Source organism: Melospiza georgiana, chromosome 29 (genome assembly GCF_028018845.1).
Source record: "Melospiza georgiana isolate bMelGeo1 chromosome 29, bMelGeo1.pri, whole genome shotgun sequence".
Lineage (NCBI taxonomy): Eukaryota > Metazoa > Chordata > Aves > Passeriformes > Passerellidae > Melospiza > Melospiza georgiana.
The window spans coordinates 6,244,365-6,271,752 of NC_080458.1; the positions used below are offsets into that span (position 1 = coordinate 6,244,365).

Sequence of the window (27,388 nt, forward strand, 5' to 3'; positions counted from 1 at the left end):
GGAGGTGTTGGGGGTGCCCAAAACGACCCCAATAAAGCCCAGGGGGAATTTTCCAGGGTTCAATCCTTGTTTTTCCTAGGGAATGGTGCTGCCAGGTCCACCCTGCACCTCCCTCAGCTGGGCCGCATTTATTGGAATAAAGAAAAAAAAAAACAGGTTTTTTTGCCTATTATGGCAGAAAAAGAGGGGGAAAATCCCTTCCAGAGAGGCTGCAACAGGCCTGAGCCCCCAGATATTCCATGGGAGAGGAATTCCAGTTGTGATCAGGTTTGGGGCGCACCAGAGAATCCACGGAGGAGCCACAGGAAGGCCCAGAGTGACTTTTTTCACCCAATTCCCAATTTTTATGTGCAGTGGGATTGGATTCCCTGCTCCGAGGAGTCGTCTGCAGCCTTCAAAAAAATCTGGAGGTGCTTAAAAAAATCAGAGTTCTGTTAAAAATGGGGCTGTGGTGGCTTCGTTCGGGAAGGATTTTACAGCTGAGAAACAAAATCGGCTTCAGAACTTAAAATCTTCCTTCAAAAAAGAATAAATTGTGCTTGAAAAATAAAGGGCAAAAACTTATCTGTGGAGTGAGACTCCAGCTTCCAACCAAAAAGGTGAAATATATTTTTAAAAGAATATTTTCAAGTATTTTGATGTGTCTTGTTTGTTTAAAAAAATCCCTGCATTTTAAATGAGAAAAAAAATCTTTAAAATGAGCCAAAAAACCTTGAAATGAGGAAAATGTCATCCTGTGCATGGTGGATTCCTCCTGGTAAATTCCAGCAGGATGGAGCTTGAGAGGTCCCTCCATCCCCCCCAGGACCCCCACCCTGAGCCACACCAAGGGTTTTGATTCCTTTTTTTTTTCCTTTTAAAATTTCTTTTTTTTTTTTTTTTTGTTTTTTTGTTTTGTTTTGTTTTTATACAAAATCTCCTCCCCCTCCGTCGCCGCAGCCGGAGCTGCCCCCACGCCCAGCTCAGACAGGGCTGTGTCTCCTTTGTCCCCAGGGCTGGGTCCCCTCTGTCCCCAGGGCTGGGTCCCCTCTGTCCCCAGGGCTGGGTCCCCTTTGTCCCCAGGGCTGGGTCCCCTTTGTCCCCAGGGCTGGGTCCCCTCTGTCCCCAGGGCTGGGTCCCCTTTGTCCCCAGGGCTGGGTCCCCTCTGTCCCCAGGGTTGGGTCCCCTTTGTCCCCAGGGCTGGGTCCCCTTTATCCCCAGGGCTGTGTCCCCTCTGTCCCCAGGGCTGGGTCCCCTTTGTCCCCAGGGCTGTGTCCCCTTTGTCCCCAGGGCTGGGTCCCCTCTGTCCCCAGGGCTGTGTCCCCTCTGTCCCCAGGGCTGGGTCCCCTCTGTCCCCAAGGCTGTGCCCCTTTGTCCCCAGGGCTGTGTCCCCTTTGTCCCCAGGGCTGTGTCCCCTCTGTCCCCAGGGCTGGGTCCCCTCTGTCCCCAAGGCTGTGCCCCTTTGTCCCCAGGGCTGTGTCCCCTTTGTCCCCAGGGCTGTGTCCCCTCTGTCCCCAGGGCTGTGTCCCCTCTGTCCCCAGGGCTGTGTCCCTTCTGTCCTCAGGGCTGTGTCCCCTTTGTCCCCAGGGTTGGGTCCCCTCTGTCCCCAGGGCTGGGTCCCCTCTGTCCCCAGGGTTGGGTCCCCTCTGTCCCCCAGGACAGGGCTGCTCCTGGGGAAATGGGCAAAGGGAAATTGGGATGGAACCCTTGGGTTGGAGGCTCTGGATCTGCCCCTGTCACCCCAGGGCAGGGACAGGGATGGGACCGAGGGGGTTTGGGCACCCCTGGGGGATCCCTGGTGGGAACTGGGGAGCCCCGGCTGGGGAGGGGCTCAGGGGCCGGACCCACACCCAGCCAGGGCCTCGGGGGGCTGGAAGGGGCTCGAGGCACCTCGGCAGGAGGGGAAGGTCCCCAAAATTGCCCCGGGACGAGGAGTCGGGTTCACATCAGGGCTGGCAGGGTCCATAGTGCAAACTGGGCAGCGAGGGCAGGGGGGACCCCCGGGCACTGCCCACCCCTGGCCTCGCTCTGCCCTCACTGGGAGGCTCCAGACATTCCTTGGGGGGCTCCAGACGTTCCTTGGGGGGCTCCAGACGTTCCTTAAGGGGCTCCAGACGTTCCTTGGGGGGCTCCAGACATTCCTTGGGGGGCTCCAGACGTTCCTTGGGGGGCTCCAGACGTTCCTTGGGGGGCTCCAGATCTTCCTTGAGGGGCTCCAGACATTCCTGGGGATGCTCCACATCTTCCTTGGCATGCCCCAAACCTTCCTGGGGATGCTCCAAATCTTCCTTGGGATGCTCCAAACTTCCTCAGGAGCTCCAAATCTTCCTTGGGATGCTCCAAACTTCCTCAGGAGCTCCAAATCTTCCTTGGGATGCTCCTGAGCACCTGGTCCCATCCCTGCCGCTCTGTCCCTGTGCCCAGCAGGGCAAGGGGAGCCAGGGAGCCTCAGGAGAGGGCACGGAGATCCCATCCCATGGAGCAAACCCCGGCATGGTTGGGTTTCCATATGGGAGCCGTCCCCAGGGTGGTCCCAGCGTCCATCCCAACGTCCGGCCCTTCCCCCTGAGGAGGGTCCCGGGATGGGGGGTCAGTGCCGCAGGGCTGGGGGGCTTCACCCCCATCGAGGGGTCCCAGAATTGGGGAGGGGGCTTGGGCACAGTCCAGGCTCGGGGCTCTCCGTGCTCCCGTCCTGCTGGATGTGGGAATGTCCCTTCCAGGAGTCCAGGCCCGCCCAGGGCCTCGGGAGCCAGGGGGACAAACGGGATCGGGATCTTCGGGGGCTGCGGCCACGCCGGGAATGTCCCCAAGGGTCACTGGTTCATGGGCTCCTCCTGCTCCATGGGCTCCTCCTGTGCCCTGCGGGGGAACCGGACACGTGAGGGGCCACGTGGGGACAGTGACACGGGGAGGGGACACGAGGGGGACCCTGCTGGCAGGAAGGAAGGTTGGGTTTCCAGGCAGGAAGGTTTGGTTGGGTTTCCATTTGGGATGAGCCCAGCACGGGGTTCTCAGGAGGGTTTGGTTGGGTTTCCATTTGGGATGAGCCCAGCACAGGTTCCCAGGAGGGTTTGGTTGGGTTTCCATTCAGGATGAGCCCAGCACAGGTTCCCAGGAGGGTTTGGTTGGGTTTTTCTTTGGGATGAGCCCAGCACGGGGTTCTCAGGAGGGTTTGGTTGGGTTTTTCTTTGGGATGAGCCCAGCACGGGGTTCTCAGGAGGGTTTGGTTGGGTTTCCATTTAGGATGAGCCCAGCACGGGGTTCTCAGGAGGGTTTGGTTGGGTTTCCATTTGGGATGAGCCCAGCACAGGTTCTCAGGAGGGTTTGGTTGGGTTTCCATTCAGGATGAGCCCAGCACGGGGTTCTCAGGAGGGTTTGGTTGGGTTTCCATCCAGGATGAGCCCAGCACAGGGTTCTCAGGAGGGTTTGGTTGGGTTTCCATTTGGGATGAGCCCAGCACAGGGTTCTCAGGAGGGTTTGGTTGGGTTTCCATTTGGGATGAGCCCAGCACGGGGTTCCCAAGAGCCCAGAACCTCACCCAGGGCGGGGACGCTGCCCTGCCCCGCTGCCACCCCCCTGGCACAGGGCAGTCCCAGCAATGTCACCTCTTCTCCACCATCACGGCCACCGAGAGCGACGCCAGGGCTGTGACCGTCTCCACCTCGTCGGCCTCGTGGTGCTGAGCCTCGAGGAAGGAGCAGCCCAGCTTGGAGGCGAAGCGCTGCACGGCCACCCAGTATCTGCCTGTGGGAGGGGACAGCGGGGCTGGGGACACTGGGACAGGGTGTCCCAGGACAGAGATAGCCCAGGACAGAGATGTCCCAGATTAGGGGTGGCTCAGGAGAGGGGTGGCCCAGGACAGGGATAACTCAGGTTGGGGGTGTCCCAGGTTAGGGGTGTCCCAGGACAGGAATATCCCAGGTTAGGGGTGTCCCATGACAGGGGTATCCCAGGACAGGGGTGTGCCAGGACAGGGATATCCCAGGTTAGGGGTGTCCCAGGTTAGGGGTGTCCCATGACAGGGGTATCCCAGGACAGGGGTGTGCCAGGACAGGGATATCCCAGGTTAGGGGTGTCCCAGGTTAAGGGTGTCCCAGGACAGGGGTGTCCCAGGTTTCCACTCACTCTGGACCTGGATCACGGCCTCCAGGGAGCGCACGGCGTTGGCGTTGGGCTTCTGCCTCAGGCTGTCCTCGGGGAGCGGCTCCGGCTGCGGGGCACAATGGGGGACGTGGGGAGGTGGTGGCATTGGGGGACACAGGGGGTGGTGGCATTGGGGGACACAGGGGGTGGTGGCATCGGGGCACACGGGGCAGTGGCACCGGGCCAGTGCCAGTCTCACCTCGTGGCCCAGCAGGGCGGACACGCAGGCCTCGGACGCGTCACAGATGGCCGTGAGGTCGTGCCCCCCCTCCAGAGCCAGCACCACGGCCCCCCCCGCCAGGCTCATCAGCTGCTTGGTCATGTAGCCAAAACCTGTGGGACACCAGGAATGTCATCTCCCTGTGCCCAAACCTCTGGGAGACCAGCAATGTCACCTCCCTGTGCCCAAATCTGTGGGACACCAGGAATGTCATCTCTCTGTGCCCAAACCTCTGGGAGACCAGGAATGTCACCTCTTCCTACCCAAACCTCTGGGAGACCAGCAATGTCACCTCCCTGTGCCCAAACCCAACCCAAAATCTCCGTGGCTCCCCCAGGAGTGGCCGCCCCTTCCCGGGCGACCCCAAAGGAGACACCCGACCCCAAGGGGGTCCCAGCCCCATCCGAGCCCCCTCCTTACACTTGGCAGAGACTTTGTAGCCCCCCAAGGGGGGCGGGTGCCCCTCGGCTGCGTCGAATCCGGCCGACACCAGCACCACGTCAGGGCAGAACTCGTGGGCAATGGGCATCACCACGGTCCTGGGGGAAAGGGGATGGGGAGGGGGGTCAGCCTTGTATGGTGGAAAAGGGTGGGGAATGGGGTCACCCTTATATGGGGGGAAAAGGGTGGGGAGTGGGGTCAGCTTTATATGGGGGGAAAGGGGATGGGGAGGGGGGTCAGCCCCACATGGGGGAAAGTGGGTGGGGAGGGAGGTCAGCCTTGTATGGGGGGAAAAGGGTGGGGAATGGGGTCACCCTTACATGGGGCAAAAGGGATGGGGAGTGGGGTCAGCCCCACATGGACGGAAAAAGGGGATGAGGAGCAGGGTCAGCCCCACACAGGGGATGAGGAGCAGGGCCAGCCCCACCCAGAGCACGGCCCACGGGCATGGGGACAGTACCTGAAGGCAGCCAGGTACTCGGGGTCCCCCATGGGGGGGTCGAGCCCCCCAGCCCAGGCCACGTTGACGTTGAAGCCCTCGCCGGGGCCAGCGCCCACCTGGGAGGGAGCAAGGACAGGGTGAGGGTCCCAGATCTCTGCCCTGTGCCATAGGAGGGTGTTTGGGGGTCCCAATCCCCTGCCCTGTACCATAGGAGGGTGTTTGGGGGTCCCAATCCCCTGCCCTGTACCATGGGAGGGTGTTTGGGGGTCCCAATCCCCTGCCCTGTACCACAGGAGGGTGTTTGGGGGTCCCAATCCCCTGCCCTGTACCACAGGAGGGTGTTTGGGGGTCCCAATCCCCTGCCCTGTACCATGGGAGGGTGTTTGGGGGTCCCAATGCCCTGCCCTGTGCCATAGGAGGGTGTTTGGGGGTCCCAATCCCCTGCCCTGCGCCATAGGAGGGTGTTTGGGGGTCCCAATCCCCTGCCCTGTACCATGGGAGGGTGTTTGGGGGTCCCAAGCCCCTCTCAGCATTTTGGGGTTCCTGGCCCCCCTCCCCAGTGCCACAGCAGGGTCAGGACCTGTGGGATTTTCCTGCCTTTCCATCCGTCCCCATCCCTGTGCTGGGTAACCCAGGCAGGGTCAGGGGTGGGAAAGGAGCCCCCAGGGCCCTGTCCCCGCTCAGCCCCCGTGTCCTGCTGTGTCCTGCTGTCCCCGCTGTCCCCTCTGTCACCTCTGTCCCCTCTGTCCCACCTCATCAGCAGCCCCGCTGCCCGGGAAGAAGTTGCCGTCGTCGTGGCGGTGCAGGGAGATGTAGAGAACCTCGGGGTCCCTGTAGAAAATCTGCTGGGTCCCGTTGCCGTGGTGAACGTCCTGCAGGGACACCCCCAGAGAGGGTTCTGGCAGCTGCTGGGCGGCCCCAGAACCCCACAGAGCCCAAAGCAGCCGGGGCTGGGTCCCCCAGGGCAGGATCGGCTCCTGCTCCCCAATCCTGAGGGGTTCCAGCCACGCTCCCACAAGAGCTGGAGCAGGAACTGGCCCTGGGGACATCCTGGGGACGCCCTGGGGACATCCTGGGGACACTCACCCAGTCCACGATGAGGATCTTGCTGAGCTTCCCCTTCTGCTGCAGCTGCCTGGCAGCGATGGCCACCGAGTTGAAGAAGCAGAACCCCCTGGCAAGAGGGGTGGGAGTCACCTGGCGCCCTTCCCGAGCTGCCCCCGGGCAGGGGTGGCTCCCAGGGGGGATTTTGGGGTGGGTTTGAGCCCTGGAGGTGCTTTTGGGGCTCCCTCAGGGAGGGAGGGGCCTTACATGGCCGTGGATGGATCCGCGTGGTGTCCGGGCGGCCGCACCACGGCAAAGCCGTTCTGGGGACAGAGCAGAGAACAGGGCAGGGCAGCCACCCCGGGGGACACACAGACCCTGTGCCCAGTGCCACCGAGCCCAGGGACCCCTGGATGTGGGGGGACCTCACTCAGGGACTGCTGGCCATGGGGTGACAGCCCTGGGACCGTCAACTGTGGGGTGACACAGTCCTGGGACCCCAAACCATGGGGTGACACCACTCAGGGACCCCAAACCATGGGGTGACACCCCCAGGGACCCGCTGGCTGTGAGGTGACAGCCCTGGGACCCCTGGCTCTGTGGTGACACCGCCCTGGGACCCCCAGCCATGGAAGACACAGCCCTGGGGACCTCCTGGCTGTGAGGTGACAGGCCTGAGACCCCCAACTGTGGGGTGACACCACTCAGGGACCCCAAACCATGGAGTGACACAGCCCTGGAACCTCTGGCCATGAGGTGACACCACTCAGGGACCCCTGACCATAGGGTGACACAGCCCTGGGACCCCTGGGTATGGGGTGACACACCCCTGGGACCCCCAAATCACGGGGTGGCACAGCCCTGGGAGCCCTGGTTCTGTGGTGACACCACTCAGGGACCCCTGGGTATGGGGTGACACAGGCCTGGGACCCCAAACCATGGGGTGACACAGCCCTGGGACCCCCAAATCACGGGGTGACACAGCCCTGGGAGCCCTGGCTCTGTGGTGACACCACTCAGGGACCCCAAACCAGGGGGTGACACAGCCCTGGCCCCCCAGACCATGGTGGGACACAGCCCTGGGACCCCTGGCCATGAGGTGACACCACTCAGGGACCCCAAACCAGGGGGTGACACCACTCAGGGACCCCTGACCATTGGTGACACAGCCCTGGGACCCCTGGCCATGAGGTGACACCACTCAGGGACCCCTGACCATTGGTGACACAGCCCCAGGACCCCCCAGCCCCCCCTACCTTCAGCTCCCTGGTGGCCACCTTGAAGGCCAGCTCGGTGACGCTGCCCGCGGCCCAGCGCGCGGCGTTGGACGAGTGCAGCTCGTTCCAGATGGTGTCACTGTCCACCTGCGGAGGGACACGGGTCACAGGGGGACACAGCACTGGGGACAGCGGCCTCACCCAGCAGGGATCGGTGTCCTGTGCCAGCCTAAGGTGACATCGGCCACCCCACGCTCTCCTCCCTGCCCAGCGCCCTCCTTTACCTGCTTTATCCCATTTTAGCGTTTAACCAAACACCAGCACCGCGCCAGAGCCGGGAAAGTCAGAAATCTCTTCAGCTGAGGCTGGGTGAGAGCTCCCCGTGCCCAGGGGGGCACCCAGGAACAGAGCAGGGAAAGAGGCAGAGCAGGGAAAGCAGAGCTGGAGCCCAGCAAGGAGAGGAGCAGAGCCAGAAGAGGCGGCAGGAGGAGCCCTGAAAGAGAGAGACAGGACAGGGACAGGGACAGGGACAGGGAGGGACAGAGACAGGAGAGGGACAGGGACAGGGATGGGACAGGGATGGGACAGGGACAGGGATGGGACAGGAGAGAGACAGGGACAGGACAGGAGGAGAGAAGGAGGCAGTGAATGCAGAGAAACCAGGAGGGACAGCTGGGAATGGAGAGGCCTCAGAAGGGACGAGCTGCTGTCCCAGTGTCACCGCTGCCCCTCCTCAGGGGGGATCCCCTCCTGCCAGCCCCCCTGGATGCAGGATCCCTCTCCAGAGTGGGATTCTCAGACATCCCCAAGGACCCCGAGCTGCTCTGATCCCACACCTGCATCAAACACCCCCTCCCAGGCAGCCCAGGGGCTTCGGGAGCTGCCCCGAGATCCTGAGGGACCAAAAAGGAACAGCCCTGACCAAAGGGCAGAGCAGGGACCCCAAAACCCGGATCAGGGATGGAGCAGTGACCCCACAACCCAGAGCAGGGATTCAGCAGTGACCCCAAAACCTGGATCAGGGATGGAGCAGTGACCCCATAATCCAGAACAGGGATGGAACAGTGACCCCAAAACCCAGATCAGGGATGGAACAGTGACCCCAAAACCCGGATCAGGGATGGAACACTCACCCCCACCCCTCCACAGGGCAGCATCACAAACGTCCTCTGGGACAGGATCCCTGTGGAGAGAGGGACCAGAGGGGACTCAGGACTGGGCAAGCAGGACCAGGGTGGGACCAGGCTGTGCCCAGCACCCAGGGGAGCTGCTGGGGGCCAGCCTGAGGTGGCACCCACCTGCCCAGGGTGAGCACCCACCTGCCCAGGGTGAGCACCCACCTGCCCATGGGTGGCACCCACCTGCCCAGGGTGGCACCCACCTGCCCATGGGTGGCACCCACCTGCCCAGGGTGAGCACCCACCTGCCCAGGGTGGCACCCACCTGCCCAGGGTGGCACCCACCTGCCCATGGGTGGCACCCACCTGCCCAGGGTGGCACCCACCTGCCCAGGGTGAGCACCCACCTGCCCATGGGTGGCACCCACCTGCCCATGGGTGGCACCCACCTGCCCAGGGTGGCACCCACCTGCCAGCTTGCCGTTGTCCAGTTTGAGGCGGTTCAGGGGGTTGGTGCCGTAGAGCAGCACGTGGCGCTCGCTGTGCACGCACTGCAGCTCCTCCAGGGTGGCCTTGCGGCCCCGCAGGCACTGGGGGACACGGCTGTCACCGAGGGGACACACGGGGGATCCCCCCATCCCCCTGCTGGACCCCCGGGGCTGGAGCACCCCCAGACTGCAGTCAGGGAGCCAGAGCCAGCCCAGAGCTGGGTTTCACTAGGCTGGGTTTGGTAAAGCTCGCTGGTTTGGGGGGATCAGCCCCTCCCTGTGCACAGGGTCCAGGGGGAGAGGGGCGGAGCAGGGAAACGGCCGAGGACATGGGGACAAACTGGGGGAGGAGGGGAGGGATGGGATTGGGAGGGATGAAATGGGATCAGGAGAGATGGAATGGGTTCAGGAGGGATGAAATGGGATCGGGAGAGATGGAATGGGTTCAGGAGGGATGAAATGGGATCGGGAGGGGTGGGATGGGATCAGTAGTGGAATGAAATCAGAAGGGATCAGGTGGGATCAGGAGGGATGGAACAGGATCAGGAGGGATCAGGAAGAATGGGATCAGGAGGGACAGGATGGGATCAGGAGGGATGGAATGGGTTCAGGAGGGACGGGATGGGATCAGGAGGGATGGAATGGGATCAGGAGGGATGGGATGGGTTCAGGAGGGGTGGAGGAGGGCCCAGCCCTCTGAGCTCACCTCGCAGCGGCTGCGCAGGCCCCGCTCCTGCAGCCGGGACCAGATGCTCTGGATCCTGCCCGCGTGCTCGGGGTGGTTGCTGTTGTCCCCGCAGGAGCACTGGTGCTTCAGCATCACCGAGTCATAAACCAGCCCTGCCAGGCACCGCCAGAGCTGCACCCTCAGCACCTCTGCAGGGGCTCCGAGACCCCAAATACTGACCAAAATCCCCCCAAACCACAGGAGATTGTGTCCCCAAACCACAGGAGATTGTGTCCCCAAACCACAGGAGATTTTGCCCCCAATCCTGGGAGATTCTGCCCCCAAACCATGGGAGATTCTACCCCAAACCACGGGAGATTCTGTCCCCAAACCACAGGAGATTCTGTCCCCAAACCACAGGAGATTCTGCCCCCAAACCACGGGAGATCCTGCCCCAAACCATGGGAGATCCTGCCCCAAACCCCAGGAATGCAGCCAGGGCCCAGGTGGGCAAACCCTGCCTGGAAAAGCCCCCCAAGATACGGAGAAGGCCCCCCCAGCTCTCTCCTGTCACTCCCAACTCCAGGACTGACCCAGATCAATGTGGAGCCACCCCAGGACACCCCCAGGTCCCCTCCTGTCCCCGGCCCGCGGTGACAGCCCCGCAGCGTGACCATACCTGTGGTGAAGTGTGGCTTAGGCTGCTCCTGCACGGGCAGCGCCAGCGCCTTGGTGTCCTGGGCAGGGAGGGACACGGTGGCCGTGGCCGGGGACGACTGGGCCCGGGACAGGGGCCGGTGGCCGGGGGGCAGCGCGGGGGGGTCGGCCAGGGGCTGGCGCTTGAGGAGCTGCTGCTGCACCCGCTGGAAGGAGTCCCACAGCAGGGCCTGGGGACAAGGACGGCGTCAGGGGACAGGGGACAGTGTCCCCAGCACGGGGGACAGGGGACAGAGCCGTGCTGGGTGTGTGCTGAGCGGGTCCAGAGGCTGCAACGGGCTCGGAGCCGGGACAAGATGGGATGGGACAAGTAGGACAGGACAGGATGGGACAGGACAGGACAAGCAGGACAGGGCAAAACGGGACAGGATGGGACAGGACAAGGCAGAACAGGATAAACAGGACAGGACAAGCAGGACGGGACAAGCAGGACAGGCAGGACAAGCAGGACAGGACTGTCCTAGCATCTGCTGCTCCCTGCCGGCTCAGCCCCGCAGTGACAGCAGCGATGGGACAGAGACGGCAATCTGGGGACAAAATCTGGCAATTTGAGGACGATGGCTGGCAAAGTGAGCACAAAGTTTCGGCAATTTGGGGACCAAACCCGGCAATTCGGGGACAAAGCCCGGGAATTTGGGGACAAAACCCGGCAGCTGGGGACAAAACCCGGCAATTCGGGGACGATGTCTGGCAAGGTGAGCACAAAGTTCCAGCAATTTGGGGACGATGCCCGGCAATTCGAGGACAAAGCCCGGCAATTCGGGGACAAAACCCGGCAATTCGGGGACGATGCCTGGCAAGGTGAGCACAAAATTCCAGCAATCTGGGGACCAAGTTCCGGCAATTCGGGGACAAAGCCTGGCAATTCGGGGACTATGCCCAAAATGTGAGCATAAAATTCCAGCAATCTGGGGACGATGTCCGGCAATTCGGGGACAAAGCCCAGCTGTGCTGACCCCGGCGGTGGCCGCCGCTCTGCCCCAGTGCCAGTGAGCTGCCCGGGCTCCAGGCAGGCACGGCCCCGTGTCCCCAGGGCTCCCCTCCCTGCCGCACCTGCTGCAGGACCAGCTCCTCCTGGGGCTGCCCCATCTTCTGCGTCCTCTCGGGCTCCTTGCCGCTGCTGCCGGGCCGGGCCGGCTCCACCCGGGCCCTGCCGGGCTCCGCAGCCTCGGCCGCCGCCTCCGGGAGGGTCCCCTCGGCCTCCATGTCCTCCGAGGACGGGATCTGCCGCAGCCGGGGCTTCTCGCTGGACTTGGCCATGCGCTGCAGCCGGGGCGTGGTGAGAAACACATGGCTAGGAAATTCCTCAATTCCTCAAGTCTAACAAACGCTCTCATAGTATATATTTGTATACAAATTCACAGAGTATAAATTTTTGTATGTATTTGTTTATATATATATATATATATATATATATATATATATGTGTGTGTGTGTATATATTATATATATATATGTATATGTGTGTGTATATATGAATGGATATATATTTTTATATATTTGTATATAAGGAGATTAAAAATACTGACTTAGAGATGTTGTAGAACAAGACATTGTTGAGGTAAAAATGAAACTAAAAACAAGTTTTAAAAGATTGTTATTTCATATATTAATAATATATATAAATTATATATTATATTATAGGTAATATATTGTATATTGTATGTAATATGTAATATATAATTTATTATATGCAATATATAATGTATAATATATAATGCATTATACGTAATATATTATATATTTATATAATGCATAATATATACTATATATTGTATACTGTATACTATATACTATATACTATATTACATAGTACATAGTACATATTGTATCTTATATATATTATATAACATATTCTATATTCTATATAATCTATATTCTATACTATATATTCTATATTCTATACTATATATTCTATATTCTATATTCTATATTCTATACTAGATATTAGATATTATATGTATAAAACAAAGTAGAAGTTTTAAGGCAGAAGCTAGTCCTTCTTCTTCACAGGTGTAAACAGCATTTTGTAATTAGACAAAAAGACACATCCATGAATTTTTTTCCCTACATTTTTGTTTCCATCCTCTTTTCCCGGCGGGTCTCACCTTGCCCAGGGGCGTTTGCTGCTTGAGCCTCTCGAGGAAGTGGGCGTGGTGCTGCTGGTAGAGCAGGTGCTGCTGCACGGCCCTGGGGCTGGGCGGCAGCGGCTCCGAGCGGGTCCTGCCCAGCGGTTTGTGCTGCCCGGGCAGTGCCAGGCGCTCCGCGGGCACCAGCGACGGGGCGAAGGAGAAGGGCACGGCCCCCAGGCCTGGCACTGCGGGGACACGGCAGGGTGGCACAGCGACGGGGTGCAGTAAGGTTAGAAAATATAAAGATGTCAAATATATTTTAAAAATTAAATTTAAAAAAAATTATATAATAAAATAATATAAATAGCAATAATATATTCGTTTATATTAATAGCAAAATGTTAATAATATGAAGGTATATTATTTTATTTATATTATACTATATTTCTATGATACTATATATTATGCTATATTTATTATACAAAATATTATACTATATATTATACTATATTTATATTATAATATAATGATATATAAATAATAATATAAAATAATAATTAATAAAATATAAAAAAAATTATTAAGAAAGGCCTCTCAAAATCAGGCCTTTTCTGGTGATTTTAGAAGTAATTTCCTCTAAGCCAAGCCAGCATTTTGCAGTTCCCATGCGACAGCAATCCTGTTGTGAGCAGTTTGTTAAGAAAACCAATCCATTCCCAGCCTGGGTGCCACCGTCACTGTCCTGTCCCTGTCACTGTCCCCACGTCCCCAGGCAGACACTGACCCGCCACCAGCGGCGCGTGGGTGACCGAGGGCTCGAGGATGATGACGGGCTGCAGCCGGGGGGACAGGGCGCTGCCGGCCTCGTGCTGCTCCAGGCTGGCCGGGATAAAGACGGGCGGGTGCGAGCCCGGGAGCACGGGGCCATTGAGCACCGGGACCCGGTGAGCCAGGCTGGGCAGTGCCCGGCGCTCGGCGTCACCCTGTGGGGACAGGGACAGTGATGGGACAGGGATGGGAGCACCGGGACCCGGTGAGCCAGGCTGGGCAGTGCCCGGTGCTCGGCGTCACCCTGTGGGGACAGGGACAGTGATGGGACAGGGATGGGAGCACCGGGACCCGGTGAGCCAGGCTGGGCAGTGCCCGGCGCTCGGCGTCACCCTGTGGGGACGGGGACAGTGACAGTGATGGGACAGGGATGGGAGCACGGGGCCATTGAGCACCGGGACCCGGTGAGCCAGGCTGGGCAGCGCCCGGCACTCCGCGTCACCCTGTGGGGACAGGGACAGGGATGGGAACAGGGATGGGACAGGGACAGAGATGGGACAGAGATGGAGCAGGGACAGGGAAAGGGTCAGGGATGGGGAAAAGGACAGGGATGGAGACAGGGGACAGGGACGAGGACAGGGACAGACACAGGGACAGACACAGGGACACGGCACCGGGAGGGCACAGGATTGTCCCCACCGTGCCCGTGGGCAGCACCAGCAGCCCAAACCCCAAGGGAAGGATGCAGCGCTGGAGTCCAGCCCGGGCACGTACCCTGGCACTGGTGGTGGCCGGCAGCCCCAGGGTGATGGCCGGCAGGGAGGCCGCGCTCTGCAGGGCAAACTGAGCCAGGGAGCTCTCCTGCATCAGCAGCCGCTGCGCCAGCGGCGTCTGCAGCAAACAGGAGCCGTCAGAGCCCTGGTCCCAGCCAGGAACTGGGACAGGGACAGGGGACAGCCTGGGGACACCCACGGGACAGGACAGCAGAGGGGAAACGCACCCTGAAGGAGGGTGGGGGTGGGAGAAGTGATGGGCTGGGGAGGGCATCCCAGAGCAGGGAATGCCAGGGCATGCCAGGGCATCCCTGGGCATTCAAGGGCATCCCAGGACATTGCAGATCTTCCCAGGGCATCCCAGTGAATGCCAGGACATCCCAAGGCACCCCAGGGCATCCCAGGGCATTCAAGGACACCCAGAGCATCCCAGGACATCCCGAGGAATCCCCAGGGCATCCTAGATCATCCCAGAGCATCCCAGGGCATCCCAGAGCATCCCAGTGAATGCCAGGACATCCCAGAGCATCCCAGGGCACTCCAGGGCAGCCCAGCATGCAGAGAGAGGCAGGGGGCAGGGGGCTCAGGGCTGGGGTGGTGCCCTCCCCCTGAGCCCACAGGGGTCCCCAAAGCCCCGGGCTGACCTCGTGGGCCCCGCCGGGGGCAGCGGGCAGCGCGGCATGCTCGGCGGGCAGGCTGTCGTTGGGAGAGCTGCAGCCCGACACGGGGGTGCTGCTGCTGCTGGGGGACGAGTCTGGGGGGGGAAGGACAGGAGTGAGGGCACAGAACCCCCTCAGCCCCTCCAAGCTCTGCCCCCCACCCTTCTGGGGCTGAATCCCCCTCTGAGGGCAGCACTCCATGGTGGGAGCTCTCCACGCCGGATCTGGGGCAATTCCGGCCCTGCAGGTCCAGCCTGGGCTCCAAAAGCAGCAGGAGCAGCTGCAGCAGCACCTCCCAACCCACAGCAAAACCTCCCAGCTCCCCCAGCCCACACCAGCACCTCCAGGTCCCCCCATCCCACACCAGCACCTCCAGGTCCCCCCATCCCACACCAGCACCTCCTGGCTCCCAAATCCCACACCAGCACCTCCTGGCTCCCAAATCCCACACCAGCACCTCCAGGTCCCAAAATCCCACACCAGCACCTCCTGGTCCCTCCATCCCATACCAGCACCTCCAGGTCCCTAAATCCCACACCAGCACCTCCTGGTCCCTAAATCCCACACCAGCACCTCCAGGTCCCCCCATCCCACACCAGCACCTCCTGGTCCCTAAATCCCACACCAGCACCTCCAGGTCCCCCCATCCCACACCAGCACCTCCTGGCTCCCAAATCCCACACCAGCACCTCCTGGTCCCTCCATCCCACACCAGCACCTCCAGGGTCCCCAGTCCCAAACCACCCCAGCCCAGCCCCTGAAGAGCACACACCAAACCCTGGTGTCACCGTCCCCACACAGGGGTGACACACGGGCTGTCCCAGCCCAGCCCAGCCCCGAGGTGTCCCCGGGGCCTCACCGATGGCGTCGGGTGGGCGCCTCTTGAGCGAGGGGGGGGCGCTCTCCTTGCGGGTCAGGGGGTTCTTGCGCCGCTCCAGGCACTTCCTGGGCTTGCAGCGAACCTTCAGGTTGGGCTCGGACGCTGCGGGGACAGGGTCAGTGCTGGCCCAGGCTGGGTGGGCTCTGTGGGGCCAGTGCCGGCTCCAAATGGGGACACGGGGACAATCCCGGGGGTCTTTAGGGACATGGGGACATTTCTGAGGCCTTGACGGACACGGGGACATCGCTGAGGCCTTGAGGGACACAAGGACGTTCCCAAGGCCTTTGAGGGCACAGGGACATCCCTGAGGTCTTGAGGGACATGGGGACATTCCCGAGGCCTAAAGAGACACAGGGACATCCCCAAGGCCATGAGGGACATGAGGACAATCCCAAGGCCATGAGGGACACAGCGACATTCCCGAGGCCTTGAGGGACACGAGGACAATCCCAAGGCCATGAGGGACACGAGGACAATCCCGAGGCCTTGAGGGACACAGCGACAATCCTGAGGTCTTTAGGGACACGGAGACATCCCTGAGGCCAGGAAGGACACAGGGACATCCCTGAGGTCTTTAGGGACACGGAGACATTTCTGAGTCCTTGAATGACCTGGAGACATTCCCAAAGGTTTGAGGGCCACAGGGACATTCCTGAGGCCATGAGGGACACGGGGACATTCCCAAAGCCTTGAGGGACATGGGGACACCCCTGAGGCCATGAGGGACATGAGGACATTCCCAAGCCATACCTGTTTTCCGGAGCGGGAAGTGCTCGGGGGTGTCCAGAGAAGTGCTGGGCACAGGGGACAGGAACGTGCTGAGCATGGCAGGGGAGGGACCCTCGGGCTCCAGGGGCTCCAGAGACCTGCGGGCAGAAGCCAGAGCCCCTTCCCAGCCGCCCTGGGGCAGGTTTGGGGCAGAGGCAGCTCCTTTTGGGGGCAGCTGCTTTACCTGTGGGGCAGTTTGGGGCAGAGGCAGCTCCTTTTGGGGGCAGCTGCTTTACCTGTAGGGCAGGGCTGCAGCGGGGGCGTTGCTGGTCCTCTCCAGAGCCGCCTGCTGCTTCTTCAGGATGACCTCGGCCAACTTCTGCTTCACCACCGTGCTGGCCACGGCACCTGCACAGTGACCACGGTGACCACGGTGACCACGGTGACCCCACGGGGCTCAGAGCTGCTCTGAAGGGTCCCTGTGGGCAGGAGTCCAACCCCGGGGCTTGGGGATGGATGAGGACCCCCGAGGGGCACAGCTGGCTCTGCTCCCATCACACCTGGCTCTGCTCCCACCCCGTTCCCCGTCTCTCCGTCCCAGCAGGAATGCTCTGCTCTTACAGCTGGACACTGTGGATCTGTGCCGGCATTCAGCACCTCTGAGCGCGAGTTAATTAAGTGTTTAATAATTAATCAGCTGCGATGTGGAGCCCTGCGCCTCCCTAAATCGGGAGCGAGCCCCCGGCAGCTCCTCCAGCGCCGGCACCAGAGGGCGCCGGGAGACCGCGGCTGGGAGGGGCTGCAACCCAAACTGGGGGGCTGCAAATCCAGACTGGGGGGCTGCAAACCCAGATTGGGGGCTGAAAACTCAATCTGGGGGGCTGCAAACCCAGACTGGGGGCTGCAAACCCAGATTGGGGGGATGCAAACCCAGATTGGGCGGCTGAAAACCCAGATTGGGGGGCTGATAACCCACTCTGGGGGGCGGATAACACAGCCCGGGGGTCCCAGCAGGGTTGCAGCCCCACTCTGTGGATGTCCTTTCATCCCCTTCCTCCAGGGGAAGGCAGAGCTTGGTCTGGCTAAGGGCAGAACCCCCCAAGCCCCCTCCCCTGACCCCTCTTACTCCTCTTGCTCTTGTCCTTGTTGAGGATCTGGCGCAGCTCCTGCTCCTGCTGGCCCGGCTCAGCCTCGTGGTGCGGGGACTCCATGGCCACCTGTGGGACAGGGACATGGAAATGGGACCCCATAACCCCCCCTCAGAGCCCTCTGAACCCTCCATGGCCACCTGTGGGACAGGGACATGGGCACAGGACCCCATAACCCTCCCTCAGCCCCACCTGAGCCCTGTGATCCCTCCCTGTCCCCAGGCAGGGGGACACAGGGACAGGGCAGGTCTGGGACAGTCCCTTGTGTCACTCAGGCTCACTGGAACGTGTGAAGTTGTTCCATCACAACAAACCTGACCCGTTTTGGTCTCCAGGGACGCTTTGCTCTCCCTGGGGACATTGTAAAAGTCAAAACCTGTCTGCTCCCACTCGCTGCCTCCTCTCGGGGTGTTTGGGCACGTCTGCCGTGTTGCAACGCGGTAAAAAATAAAAATTTTGTTGAGTACAAAATGGGGGGGAAAAAAGTCTATGACAGGAGGGAAATCCCAGCTGATCCACAGAACTGACTCCTGCCCTGAGCCTGGAGCAGCCCCGGGGACAGGCAGGGAGGGATTTCAGTGCCTGAAGATGGTCACAGGTCCCTGGATGTGGTCACACATCCCTGGGCATGGTCACAACTCCCTGGGCATGGTCACAACTCCCTGGACAGGGTCACAACTCCTTGGATGTGGTCACAGCTCCCTGGGCATGGTCACAACTCCCTGGACACTGTCACACCTCCTTGGACACAATCACAGCTCCCTGGGCATGGTCACAACTCCTTGGGCATGGTCACAAGTCCCTGGGCATGGTCACAAGTCCCTGGGCATGGTCACACCTCCCAGGACGAGTCCTCCCACCCACCTCCCTCTGAAGCCTCTCGGAGGAACCATCCCTGCCAAATCCCACTGGATTCTTGTGCCAGTGAAACCTGGCAGTGAATTCCTTTTCGGGGCAGGAGCTGAGCTCGGTGACACCTCCCAGAAAGTGTCAGCGAGTGTCACCTCCCAAGTGCCACCACCCTGGCCCCAAATTGGGCATCCTGGTCCCAAACTGGGCATCTCAGTCCCAAATTGTGCATCCCAATCCCAAACTGGGCATCCTGGTCCCAAACTGGGTGCCCGGCCCCACTTTGGAACTTGGCCTGGAATTGAGACACCTCACCCTCACCCTCCACCTGCCTCCCCAGGCAGCCTCCTTGTGTCACAGAGCTCCCTGGGCTGGCTGGAAACCCCTCCAGATCTTCCAGCTCAGGGAAAAGCAGCAATTCACCTGGGAATGTTATTTTGGCATTGGGATTTCCAGCCTTTTCCTCCAAATCCCTGCCCAGAGAGGGGAACTCAAAACCAGCCCTGATTATGACTCTGGGAGCAAAATTCACCCTCCAAAGTGCCCCATCCTGCCCCAAACCGTGCCAAGAGCTGGGTGTGTGCCCCCCTCCGCGCCATCCCATACCCTGACGTGCTGGTGGGCGAGCTGCTCCACTTGCTGCTGGTGCAGGCTGGCCAGGAAGAGCTGGTGCTGCAGCTGCTGCTGCTTCAGGGCCAGCAGCGCCGTGTCCTGGGGCTTGAGCAGGCGCTGCCCGATGCGCAGGTCCATGGGGACGGCCTGGGGCACCCGCGGCGAGGGGCACGGGCTCACGGCAGCTGCGGGGACACAAAGGGACACGGCTGGGTCAGGGAGCTGCTGCATGCAGAGCCTCCCTCCCCTGTCAGCTGGGGAAGAAGGTTTCTGGAAGGAGGATTCAGGGTGCTGCAGGTGCCTCTCCCTGGTATTGTGGTTGAGAAGGGGTCTGGAGTGAAGATGTTCCTGCAGAACCTCCCTGAGGGGTGAAACCGAAACAGTGCCCAGTGGGGACACCAACACAGTGCCAGTTACATCCCCAAAACAGTGCCAGCTACACACCTGAAATTGTCCATTACACACCCAAAACAGTGCCAGTTACACTCCTGAAATTGCCCATTACATACCCAAAACAGTGCCAGTTACACACCTGAAATTGTCTGTTACACACCCAACACAGTGCCAGTTGCACGCCTGAAATTGTCTGTTACACCCAACACAGTGCCAGTTGCACGCCTGAAATTGTCTGTTACACACCCAACACAGTGCCAGTTACACACCTGAAATTGTCCATTACACACCCAAAACAGTGCCAGTTACACACTTGAAATTGTCCATTACACACCCAAAACAGAGCCAGTTACACTCCAAACCAGTGCCAGTTACACACCCAAACAGTGCCATTTACACACCTGAAAAGGGGTGGGAAGGGGTTTTGGGGAAAAAAGGGGTAGGAAGGGATTTTGGGTATGCAGAAAGGGGTGGGAAGGGTTTGGGGCACCCCCGGTGAAGGAGGGGCTGCTCCAGCCACCCCCAGGAGGGAGCAGAGCCCAGGGAAAGCTCTGGGAATCTCTCTCTGCATCATTTGCTTCAGTCCCTACAAAAACAAACGGCGAGGCGGCAGAAACGGAGCAGGGAGGGATGGATGGGGGCTGCTGGGGGAGAGGCAGCAGCCAGAAAAACAAAACAACAACTCAGCAAAAGCCTGGAGCACACAAAATGTCCCGTGCTGAGTGCCAGGTCCCAAATAGAGGATTTGGGCGTGGCCAAATCCCAAAAAAGGGAATGTGGGTGTGCTAAACCCAAATAAGGAAATGTGGGTTGGGCTAAAACCAAATAAGGAAATGTGGGTGGGCTAAACCCAAATAAGGAAATGTGGGTTGGGCTAAACCCAAATAAGGAAATGTGGGTGTTGGCTAAACCCAAATAAGGAAATATGGGTAGGCCTAAACCCAAATAAGGAAATATGGGTAGGCCTAAACCCAAATAAGGAATTGTGGGTGGGCTAAACCCAAATAAGGAAATATGGGTTGGGCTAAACCCAAATAAGGAAATGTGGGTATGGCTAAACCCAAATAAGGAAATGTGGGTTGGGCTAAACCCAAATAAGGAAATGTGGGTGGGCTAAACCCAAATAAGGAAATGTGGGTGTGGCTAGAGACCAAATAAGGAAATGTAGGCGTGGCTAATCCCAAATAAGTATTTAGCCATGCCCACATCTCATTATTTGGGCTTAGCTCTGCCCACATTTCCTTATTTGGGATTTAGCCCCCTGTGGGTGTGAGAGCCCTGCACGTGGCACCTCCTCAGGGATGCTCCACAGCCCTCAGCTCTGGACGCCCCTGGCACAGCCCCTCCTGCCCCAGGAGCTGTTTGTGACCTCCCCATGCAATTTGAGCTCATTTGGGGTTTGCTGCCAGGCCCGGGGCCAGCAGTTACAGCAAACAACCAGAGCCACCAGGACACATGGCTGGGACCGGGATGCACAGTTTGGGACTGGGGTGCACAGTTTGGTACTGCAAATCTGCAGGGCCAAGAGCCCATCACACAAACCACCCCTGGGCCAGCAGCTGCAGATCCAGCCCGTGGATCCTCCATGGGAAGGGGAGGCTGTGCCACGGAGCCTCCCTGCAGTGCCCGGCCATGAATGAGGGCTCTGTGCTCCAGCCCCGTTAGCAGCACTCCTTACCAGCATTTTCCAGGCTGCCGGCTCAGCACGGAGCAGGGAACGCAGCCGAGGGGCCACGGGCTCAGACAGACACAGAGGGAGGCTGGGGAGCCCCACTTTGCCCTGCAGCACCCCCCAGACTCCTGAGGAGCTCTGGGACAAGGAAAATTTGGTGACAGCGAGTTCCCCAGGCTGGGGGTGGCAGTGCAGGGCTGGCGACACTGGGGACACCACCACGCTGCTCCCAGCCAGCCATCCCGGAAAAGACAAAAAAAATCCAGCACAGAAATCTTTGCTTTGGCATTTCCTGATTGTTTTTAAAGAGGCAAATCAGCCCTCAGCAGAGCTGGGCTTGCATAAGGGGGAAATAGAGCAAAGAGGCAAACAAAGCAGGGCAGGAAGGTTAGTGAGGAGCAAAGCAGTGGCATCCCAGCTCTGCTGTTCTGGGCATCCCTGCCTGTATTCCTATTTATCCCTGCCTACATCCCAGTCTATCCTTGCCCTCATCCCTGTTTATCCCTTCATGTATCCCTATTTATCCCTGCATGTATCCCCACCTGTATTCCTGTTTATCCCCACCTCTATCCCTGTTTATTCCTGCCTGCATCCCAGTCTATCCCTGCCCTCATCCCTATTTATCCCTTCCCTCATCCAGTCTCTCCCTGCCTTCATCCTCACCTGTATCCCTGTTTATCCTCATCTGTATCCCTATTTATCCTCACCTGTACCCCTGTTTATCCTCATCTGTATCCCTATTTATCCTCACCTGTATCCCTATTTATCCCTGCCCTCATCCCAGTCTCTCCCTGCCCTCACCCCTGCCTGCCCACAGCTCGCTCTGAGGTGGAGCAGCAGTTAAATCCAGGCTGGGTTTGTTTGTTTTTGTTTTTGTTTTTTTTTCAATAAACCATCTTCTTTTATAAAAGCCTTTCCCATCTTATGCTGATCTGCTGTGAAAGGTTCAGAGTTCAGGCGGGTTGAAGAATGCGGGTGATTAAAAACATTCCTCTCTAATAAAAGGGAAAAGGTCTTCTCCAGAGCCCTGCACAGAGGAGCAGGAATGAGCTGGAGGGAGGGAGCTCAAATTAAAAACACTTAAACAAGAAACCACACCAAAAGGAGCGTGTTGAAAGAACACGATGATCACAAAGGGAGAACTCCAGAAATAGGAAATCCTGGAGCTGGGGTGCCTCATTTAACCCTGCTGGGCCCTGGGGTGCTGGCTTTGATTAGAGACCAAACCCTGCTCCCCAGAAAGAGAGAAAATCACCAAACCCACCCAGCCCCACTTCTGAGGGGACAGTGCCACATCCTCACAATGCCCACGCATCCCTTTGTCCCCTACCTCCATCTCGTGTGTCCCCGAGGGGTTTCCTTGCAGGATCCCACAAAATCCCAGCGTTTGGGGCATTTTCCTCTCCTTAGCACAGAGATCCGGGGGTGGGAGCTCCAGGGGTGGGAGTCCCAGGGATGGGAGCCCCAGGGATGGGGGCTCCAGGAAAAGCAGCTCCAAGGATGAGAGATATGAGGGTGGGAACTCCAGGGAAAGCAGCTCCAGGGGTGGGAGCCCCAGGAAAAGCCCTGCACCCCCTCAGCTGTCCCCGCACGCAGAGAGCTCCGGCCACGTCCCGCCGGAGCCATAAGGGAGCAGATGATGCTCGGGGAAGATGTAATGTTTGGAGCAGCCGGGTGCCAAGTTGTGATAACTCTTTCTGGAGTGGGAGTTTCAGGGGCTTTACGCCTCAGCCAGATGTGGGTGGATCCCTCCCCTCCCCACCAGACAGCAAATTCCTGCTCCACAACGAGACCGGGGCTGATGCTGCTCCAAGAAAAGCCCCATGGAGAGTTTTTCCACCAGGGTAAACCCAAATTTTTCTGCTCTGATTCTTGCAAACTTCCTTTTCTGCAGAAAGTTTCCAGAAAAAAAAAAAATTATAAAAAAAATTTGAGACAGACGATGATTAAAGTTTGGCAAAGTCACCAGAGCAGCACAAAACCTTTCCCACAACCAAAGGCACGAACCAGGATCCAGCCACACACCCAACCACGCCGTGCACCTGTGAGCAGAGCAGTTATTTAGCACAAAAATGGGAATTTTCCCTGCTGGAGCCTAGAAACGAGCTGCACATCAGGCCTGGGGAGGCAGATCAGGGCGAGATGCTTCCTCTGATTGCTCTCCCTGGTTATTTGCAGCTCGTGACCTTTGAGTCAGACATTTAATAGCCCTCCAAAGAACTGGAACTTTCTCCCCACCAATGTGCACATTTCCTTCTGAAACTCATGGCTCCAGAACCCAAAAACCTCAGGGCTGGTCCAGAGTCCTGGGACAGGGAGGAAACACCTTTGGGCCTGGATGTGCTGCTGGTTTCAACACTCCGTGCTCCAGCCCAAATCCCGGTTCTGCTGTTCCCATCCCATCCGAGGGGACCACGCTGCTCCTGCAGCATCCAGGGCAGGATTCCTGGGCCAGGCACGGGGAACCCTTCAGGGCTAAATCAGACACTCCTGGAGGGGAGCCAGGCCTGGGTTCCAAGGCAGGTTTCCCACATGCTCTCAAATCCTTCAGGCCCTGGAAGGGTTTTGCCTCCAGGGCGAGGGTGGTGCAGAGGATCCCAAGGTAACCCCACATCCAGAGTTACCCTAAACCTGAACAGTGGACACAAACTTCACCCCAGGCACTGCCAAAACCACCAAACAACCTCTCTCCTGTTCCTTCCTGCTCCCAGAGGAGCTGGAGAGATTTGCAGGAGCTCCCTGGATGGTAGGGATGAGCTTTGGAAGCCTTCAGAGCACCCAACCCTAAATGTGCTGAGGTAAAAACCCCCCAACAAAAGATTTTGGGCCAAAATTTGAGACCTCAGGGATATCCAGGTACTAAACCACAGGAAATTCTGGGCACAGGCAGGATGGAGCTGCCTCACGGGTCCCACAAAATGCGGTTTGAGCGTGGGCAGCCCCAGGGAGCAGGGGGATCAAAGGGCTCACTCATCTCCTGCAGCCGCAGCCGGGCCGGGGCAGAGCAGGGCCGGCGAGCGGCTCCATCCCCACCGCAGCCCTGGCACAGCTGGAAACCTCTGGCAGTCATTTCCTGCCCCCTGCCACCCCCACGGGTCACCCAGCCCATCCCGGAGAGCGGAGGAGGGAGAGGAGGGAGAGGCGTCCCCAGGAAACCTCGCAGCCACCGCGGCTTCCTGAGGAGCACCGGGAGCGCCGCGGCCACGGCGCTCTGTGAAGGGAGACAAGGCGACCTCAAATCACAGAAACCAAACAGATTTGGGGAAAATCCTCCTTTTCCAGAAGAGAAACATCCCCCAGAGCACATCCTGCCCTGCCAGATCCCTGACCCAGCCCGGCTGGGATGTGCTGGCTCCTCCTGGCTCTGGGGAGCCCCAGTCTCCTCTGGGGAGCCCCAGACATCGCCCTGGCCTGGAGGGGAGGCAAATCTGCCCCTCCTGATGCCTTTCCCTGCAGCAAACACCCCATGGGGAGCTGCTGCTCCTCCACGCCACCCAGCTCCTCTCCTTGAGGTGACAATAGCTCCAGCACTGCTCGGAGTGCAGGTATGGATGGATTGGGATACAGGCAGCAGCTCCAGGCTGGCAAACCCCGGCTCTGGAACACCCCAGTGCCCTCCATCAGCCTCATCTTCCTCTCCAGGCTCCCGGCAAGGGGCACCGGCACTGCCCAGAGCTTGGCATCACCTCCTGCCCGCTCAGTGGAATGAGCTCTCCATCCTCCCGTCAGGATGAGCTCCCTGCTCTCTGGGCAGGATGAGCTCCCTGTTCTGCCAGCAGGATGAGCTCCCTGCTCTCCCGGTCCCTGTTCTCCTGGCAGGATGAGCCCCCTGTTCCCTATTCTCTGGGCAGGATGAGCTCCCTGCTCTCCCGGTCCCTGTTCTCCCAGCAGGATGAGCTCCCTGTTCCCTATTCTCCCGGCAGGATGAGCTCCCTGCTCTGCTCTCCTAGCAGGATGAGCTCCCTGCTCTCCTGGTCCCTGTTCTCCCAGCAGGATGAGCTCCCTGTTCCCTGTTCTCCCAGCAGGATGAGCTCCCTGCTCTCCCAGCAGGATGAGCTCCCTGTTCCCTGTTCTCCTGGCAGGATGAGCTCCCTGCTCTCCTGGTCCCTGTTCCCTGGGCAGGACGATGCCCGGGACGCAGCCCCAGCACTCCGGGGACCCGGGCAAGGTGACATCAGCCCGGGAGGTTGCCAAGGCAAGCGGAGCAGAGATCAAACGATTGCAGCACCTCTCTCTCCTCGCTTACCCAAGCGCTCCCGACCGGTTTGCGAGGAGGGCTCGGCGGCTCCTCCCTGCCCGGGGCACCCACCGGGAGCTGCTCGGGCACCGGCTGAGCCCGGGGCTGCCCACGGCACCCATCCATCCCTTTAATTGCTGCTGCAAGAGCCCGGCTTGAGTCACAGCCTCCCGGGGAAGGCTCAGCGCGGCCCCGTGCTTGATCTGGAAGCGCCGAGACAAAAAAATAAAGCTGGAATCACTCAATCCCCACTCCCGGCAAGCGGCTACTCAAGGCGACCTGCCCGTTAATTAGAGCCGCAGCAAGGAAATCCCTTTGGCAAACGCTGGACCAAGTCCAGGGCTGGGTTGGAGGGCACAAAAGGAAATTTAAGAAGAAAACCCGAGGCTCAGGAGAGGCAGGAGGAGCTGGGAGAAGCACGGGCACAAAGGGAAAGAGGCACAAACTCAATTCCCTGAGCAATCCTTGGGCTCCAAACCTGCCCCGTGCTGACCCTCGGGCGTCTGAGGAGCCACCGAGGAGCTCCCCAGGGCAGACCTGGGGCCGGGCCTGAGTTATTTCTGTCGCAGGGAGGAAGCCACAGCGTTTTCAATTTCCTGCACAAACACTCTTGGGGTGCCCTTCCCCACGGGCCCGGCGGGCGCTGCCTCCCTTCCTTGGCTGCTCGGGAAGGAAAGCTCAGGGTTGGCATCAGCGAGGCTGGGAAAGGTGCAGGTGGAGGGTGAAACCCACCTGGATCTGAGGGGACACACCCTGGGGACAGCAGGGACAGCAGGGACAGGCACCCTGAGACAAACCTGGCTCGGTGCTGGGGCTTGCAGGCAGCTGTGGGGAGATGCTGGGAGTTCCATCCGGGATGGAGAAGCTACAGGAAGGATTTCTGGTGGGACGAAACGCCAGGAGCACCTGGAGCCCCAAAGAGAAGCCTCGGAGGAGGCCGGCAGGACTGAGGGTGCAGGTGGGTGTGTGAGTGCTCCACACTCATGGAGCAACACTGCCCTGGGGCTTTAACCCAGAAAGAGGAGCTGCTGCTGCTGCTGAGCTGTCCAGAAATGGGGGAAAAGCAAAAAGAACCAGCAGAGAAACTCCCAGAGCCCAGCAATGACTCGGACGTGAGGAATCAGCGCTCATGGGGGGAACTGAGCCTTCAAACCTCTCGAGATCAGAGCTGGTGTCAGCCCAGCAGAACCCCAAACACATCCAGGCCTTCAAAGCCCACCTGGCACCCAAACAAGCGAGCACACACCTGGACCCAGCCCACAGACCCTGCTCCGGGCAGGAGATGCTCCAGGTGCCCCTCACACCAACCTGGCCGTTCCAGCCCCTCCACCTGCCTGGCACACTCACCCACGGATGGCATCGTGTCCCTGCAGCCCCTCGGGGTCCCCGTGGGCACCAGGACCATGGGAGGAGCAGCCCCAGTCCCGGGAGCTCTCGGGTGCCCTGTGCGGGCGGTCCCGGGCGCGGCCGCCACCACTCCCTGCAGTTCTCACGGGCAGATCCAGACCGAGCCTTGGCAGAGCCCTGGCTGGCAGCCGGCCTCATCAGGCTCATTAAGTGCAATTAAGGCACGGCGGGCATCCCCTCCCCCACGCCCCTCTGGGGGATATTTTGCTTTTAGACAAAATAAACAGGGAGGTTTTGCGTGGGCTCGGGCAGGTGCCAGCGGCGGGCAGCAGCAGCAGCAGCAGCAGGTGGAAATGCTGAGGTCTCTTGGGGGAAGCCACGGTGAATATCAGCACCCAGCCCCAATTCCTGCCCTCCTCCTGCTCCCAGGGGTGCCCATTCCAGCCCCCCTGGCCTGGAGGGGAGCACCAGACCCTCTCCCCTTTGCAAACAGGAACATGGAATGGGATAAACTCCAAGGAAGCTGCCCCTGCACGCTCTCTGGGGTTTTAAAACCACAAGGAAAAGCGTCCACGGCAACCTGAAGTGGGATTTGATTGCAGCAGCTCCTCCAGCATCACTTGGAAGCTGGTTATGGAACTGCTGCTCCTCCAGAGCCCCAAACCTGGGAGAAGGGAGAGCACAGAGTGTCCAATCCCCTCCTCCTTCAGCACCATCCCTCCTCCTCTGGGCACCCCAAAAGGGGCAGGACACACACACTGAGGAGGTTTAAACCACACAGAACATCACCCCAG

At 59.5% G+C, this 27,388-nt stretch overlaps 1 protein-coding gene across 1 annotated transcript in view; it reads right to left on the bottom strand.

Moving 5' to 3' along the window:
- Positions 1-1,522: 1,522 nt before the first annotated feature.
- HDAC7 (histone deacetylase 7) overlaps positions 1,523-27,388 on the bottom strand; it is a 36,648-nt gene continuing 10,782 nt past the window's right edge. The window contains 24 exon segments of the mRNA XM_058042206.1: positions 1,523-2,838; positions 3,585-3,723; positions 4,105-4,189; positions 4,322-4,455; positions 4,763-4,881; positions 5,244-5,341; positions 5,978-6,097; positions 6,312-6,399; positions 6,537-6,592; positions 7,526-7,633; positions 8,620-8,669; positions 9,074-9,194; positions 9,799-9,932; positions 10,439-10,646; positions 11,530-11,739; positions 12,585-12,793; positions 13,333-13,531; positions 14,091-14,207; positions 14,734-14,843; positions 15,608-15,730; positions 16,379-16,494; positions 16,633-16,744; positions 17,463-17,553; positions 18,940-19,130. Of these exon segments, the coding sequence (XP_057898189.1) occupies positions 2,793-2,838; positions 3,585-3,723; positions 4,105-4,189; positions 4,322-4,455; positions 4,763-4,881; positions 5,244-5,341; positions 5,978-6,097; positions 6,312-6,399; positions 6,537-6,592; positions 7,526-7,633; positions 8,620-8,669; positions 9,074-9,194; positions 9,799-9,932; positions 10,439-10,646; positions 11,530-11,739; positions 12,585-12,793; positions 13,333-13,531; positions 14,091-14,207; positions 14,734-14,843; positions 15,608-15,730; positions 16,379-16,494; positions 16,633-16,744; positions 17,463-17,553; positions 18,940-19,130 (2,984 nt within the window). The 3' untranslated portion in view covers positions 1,523-2,792.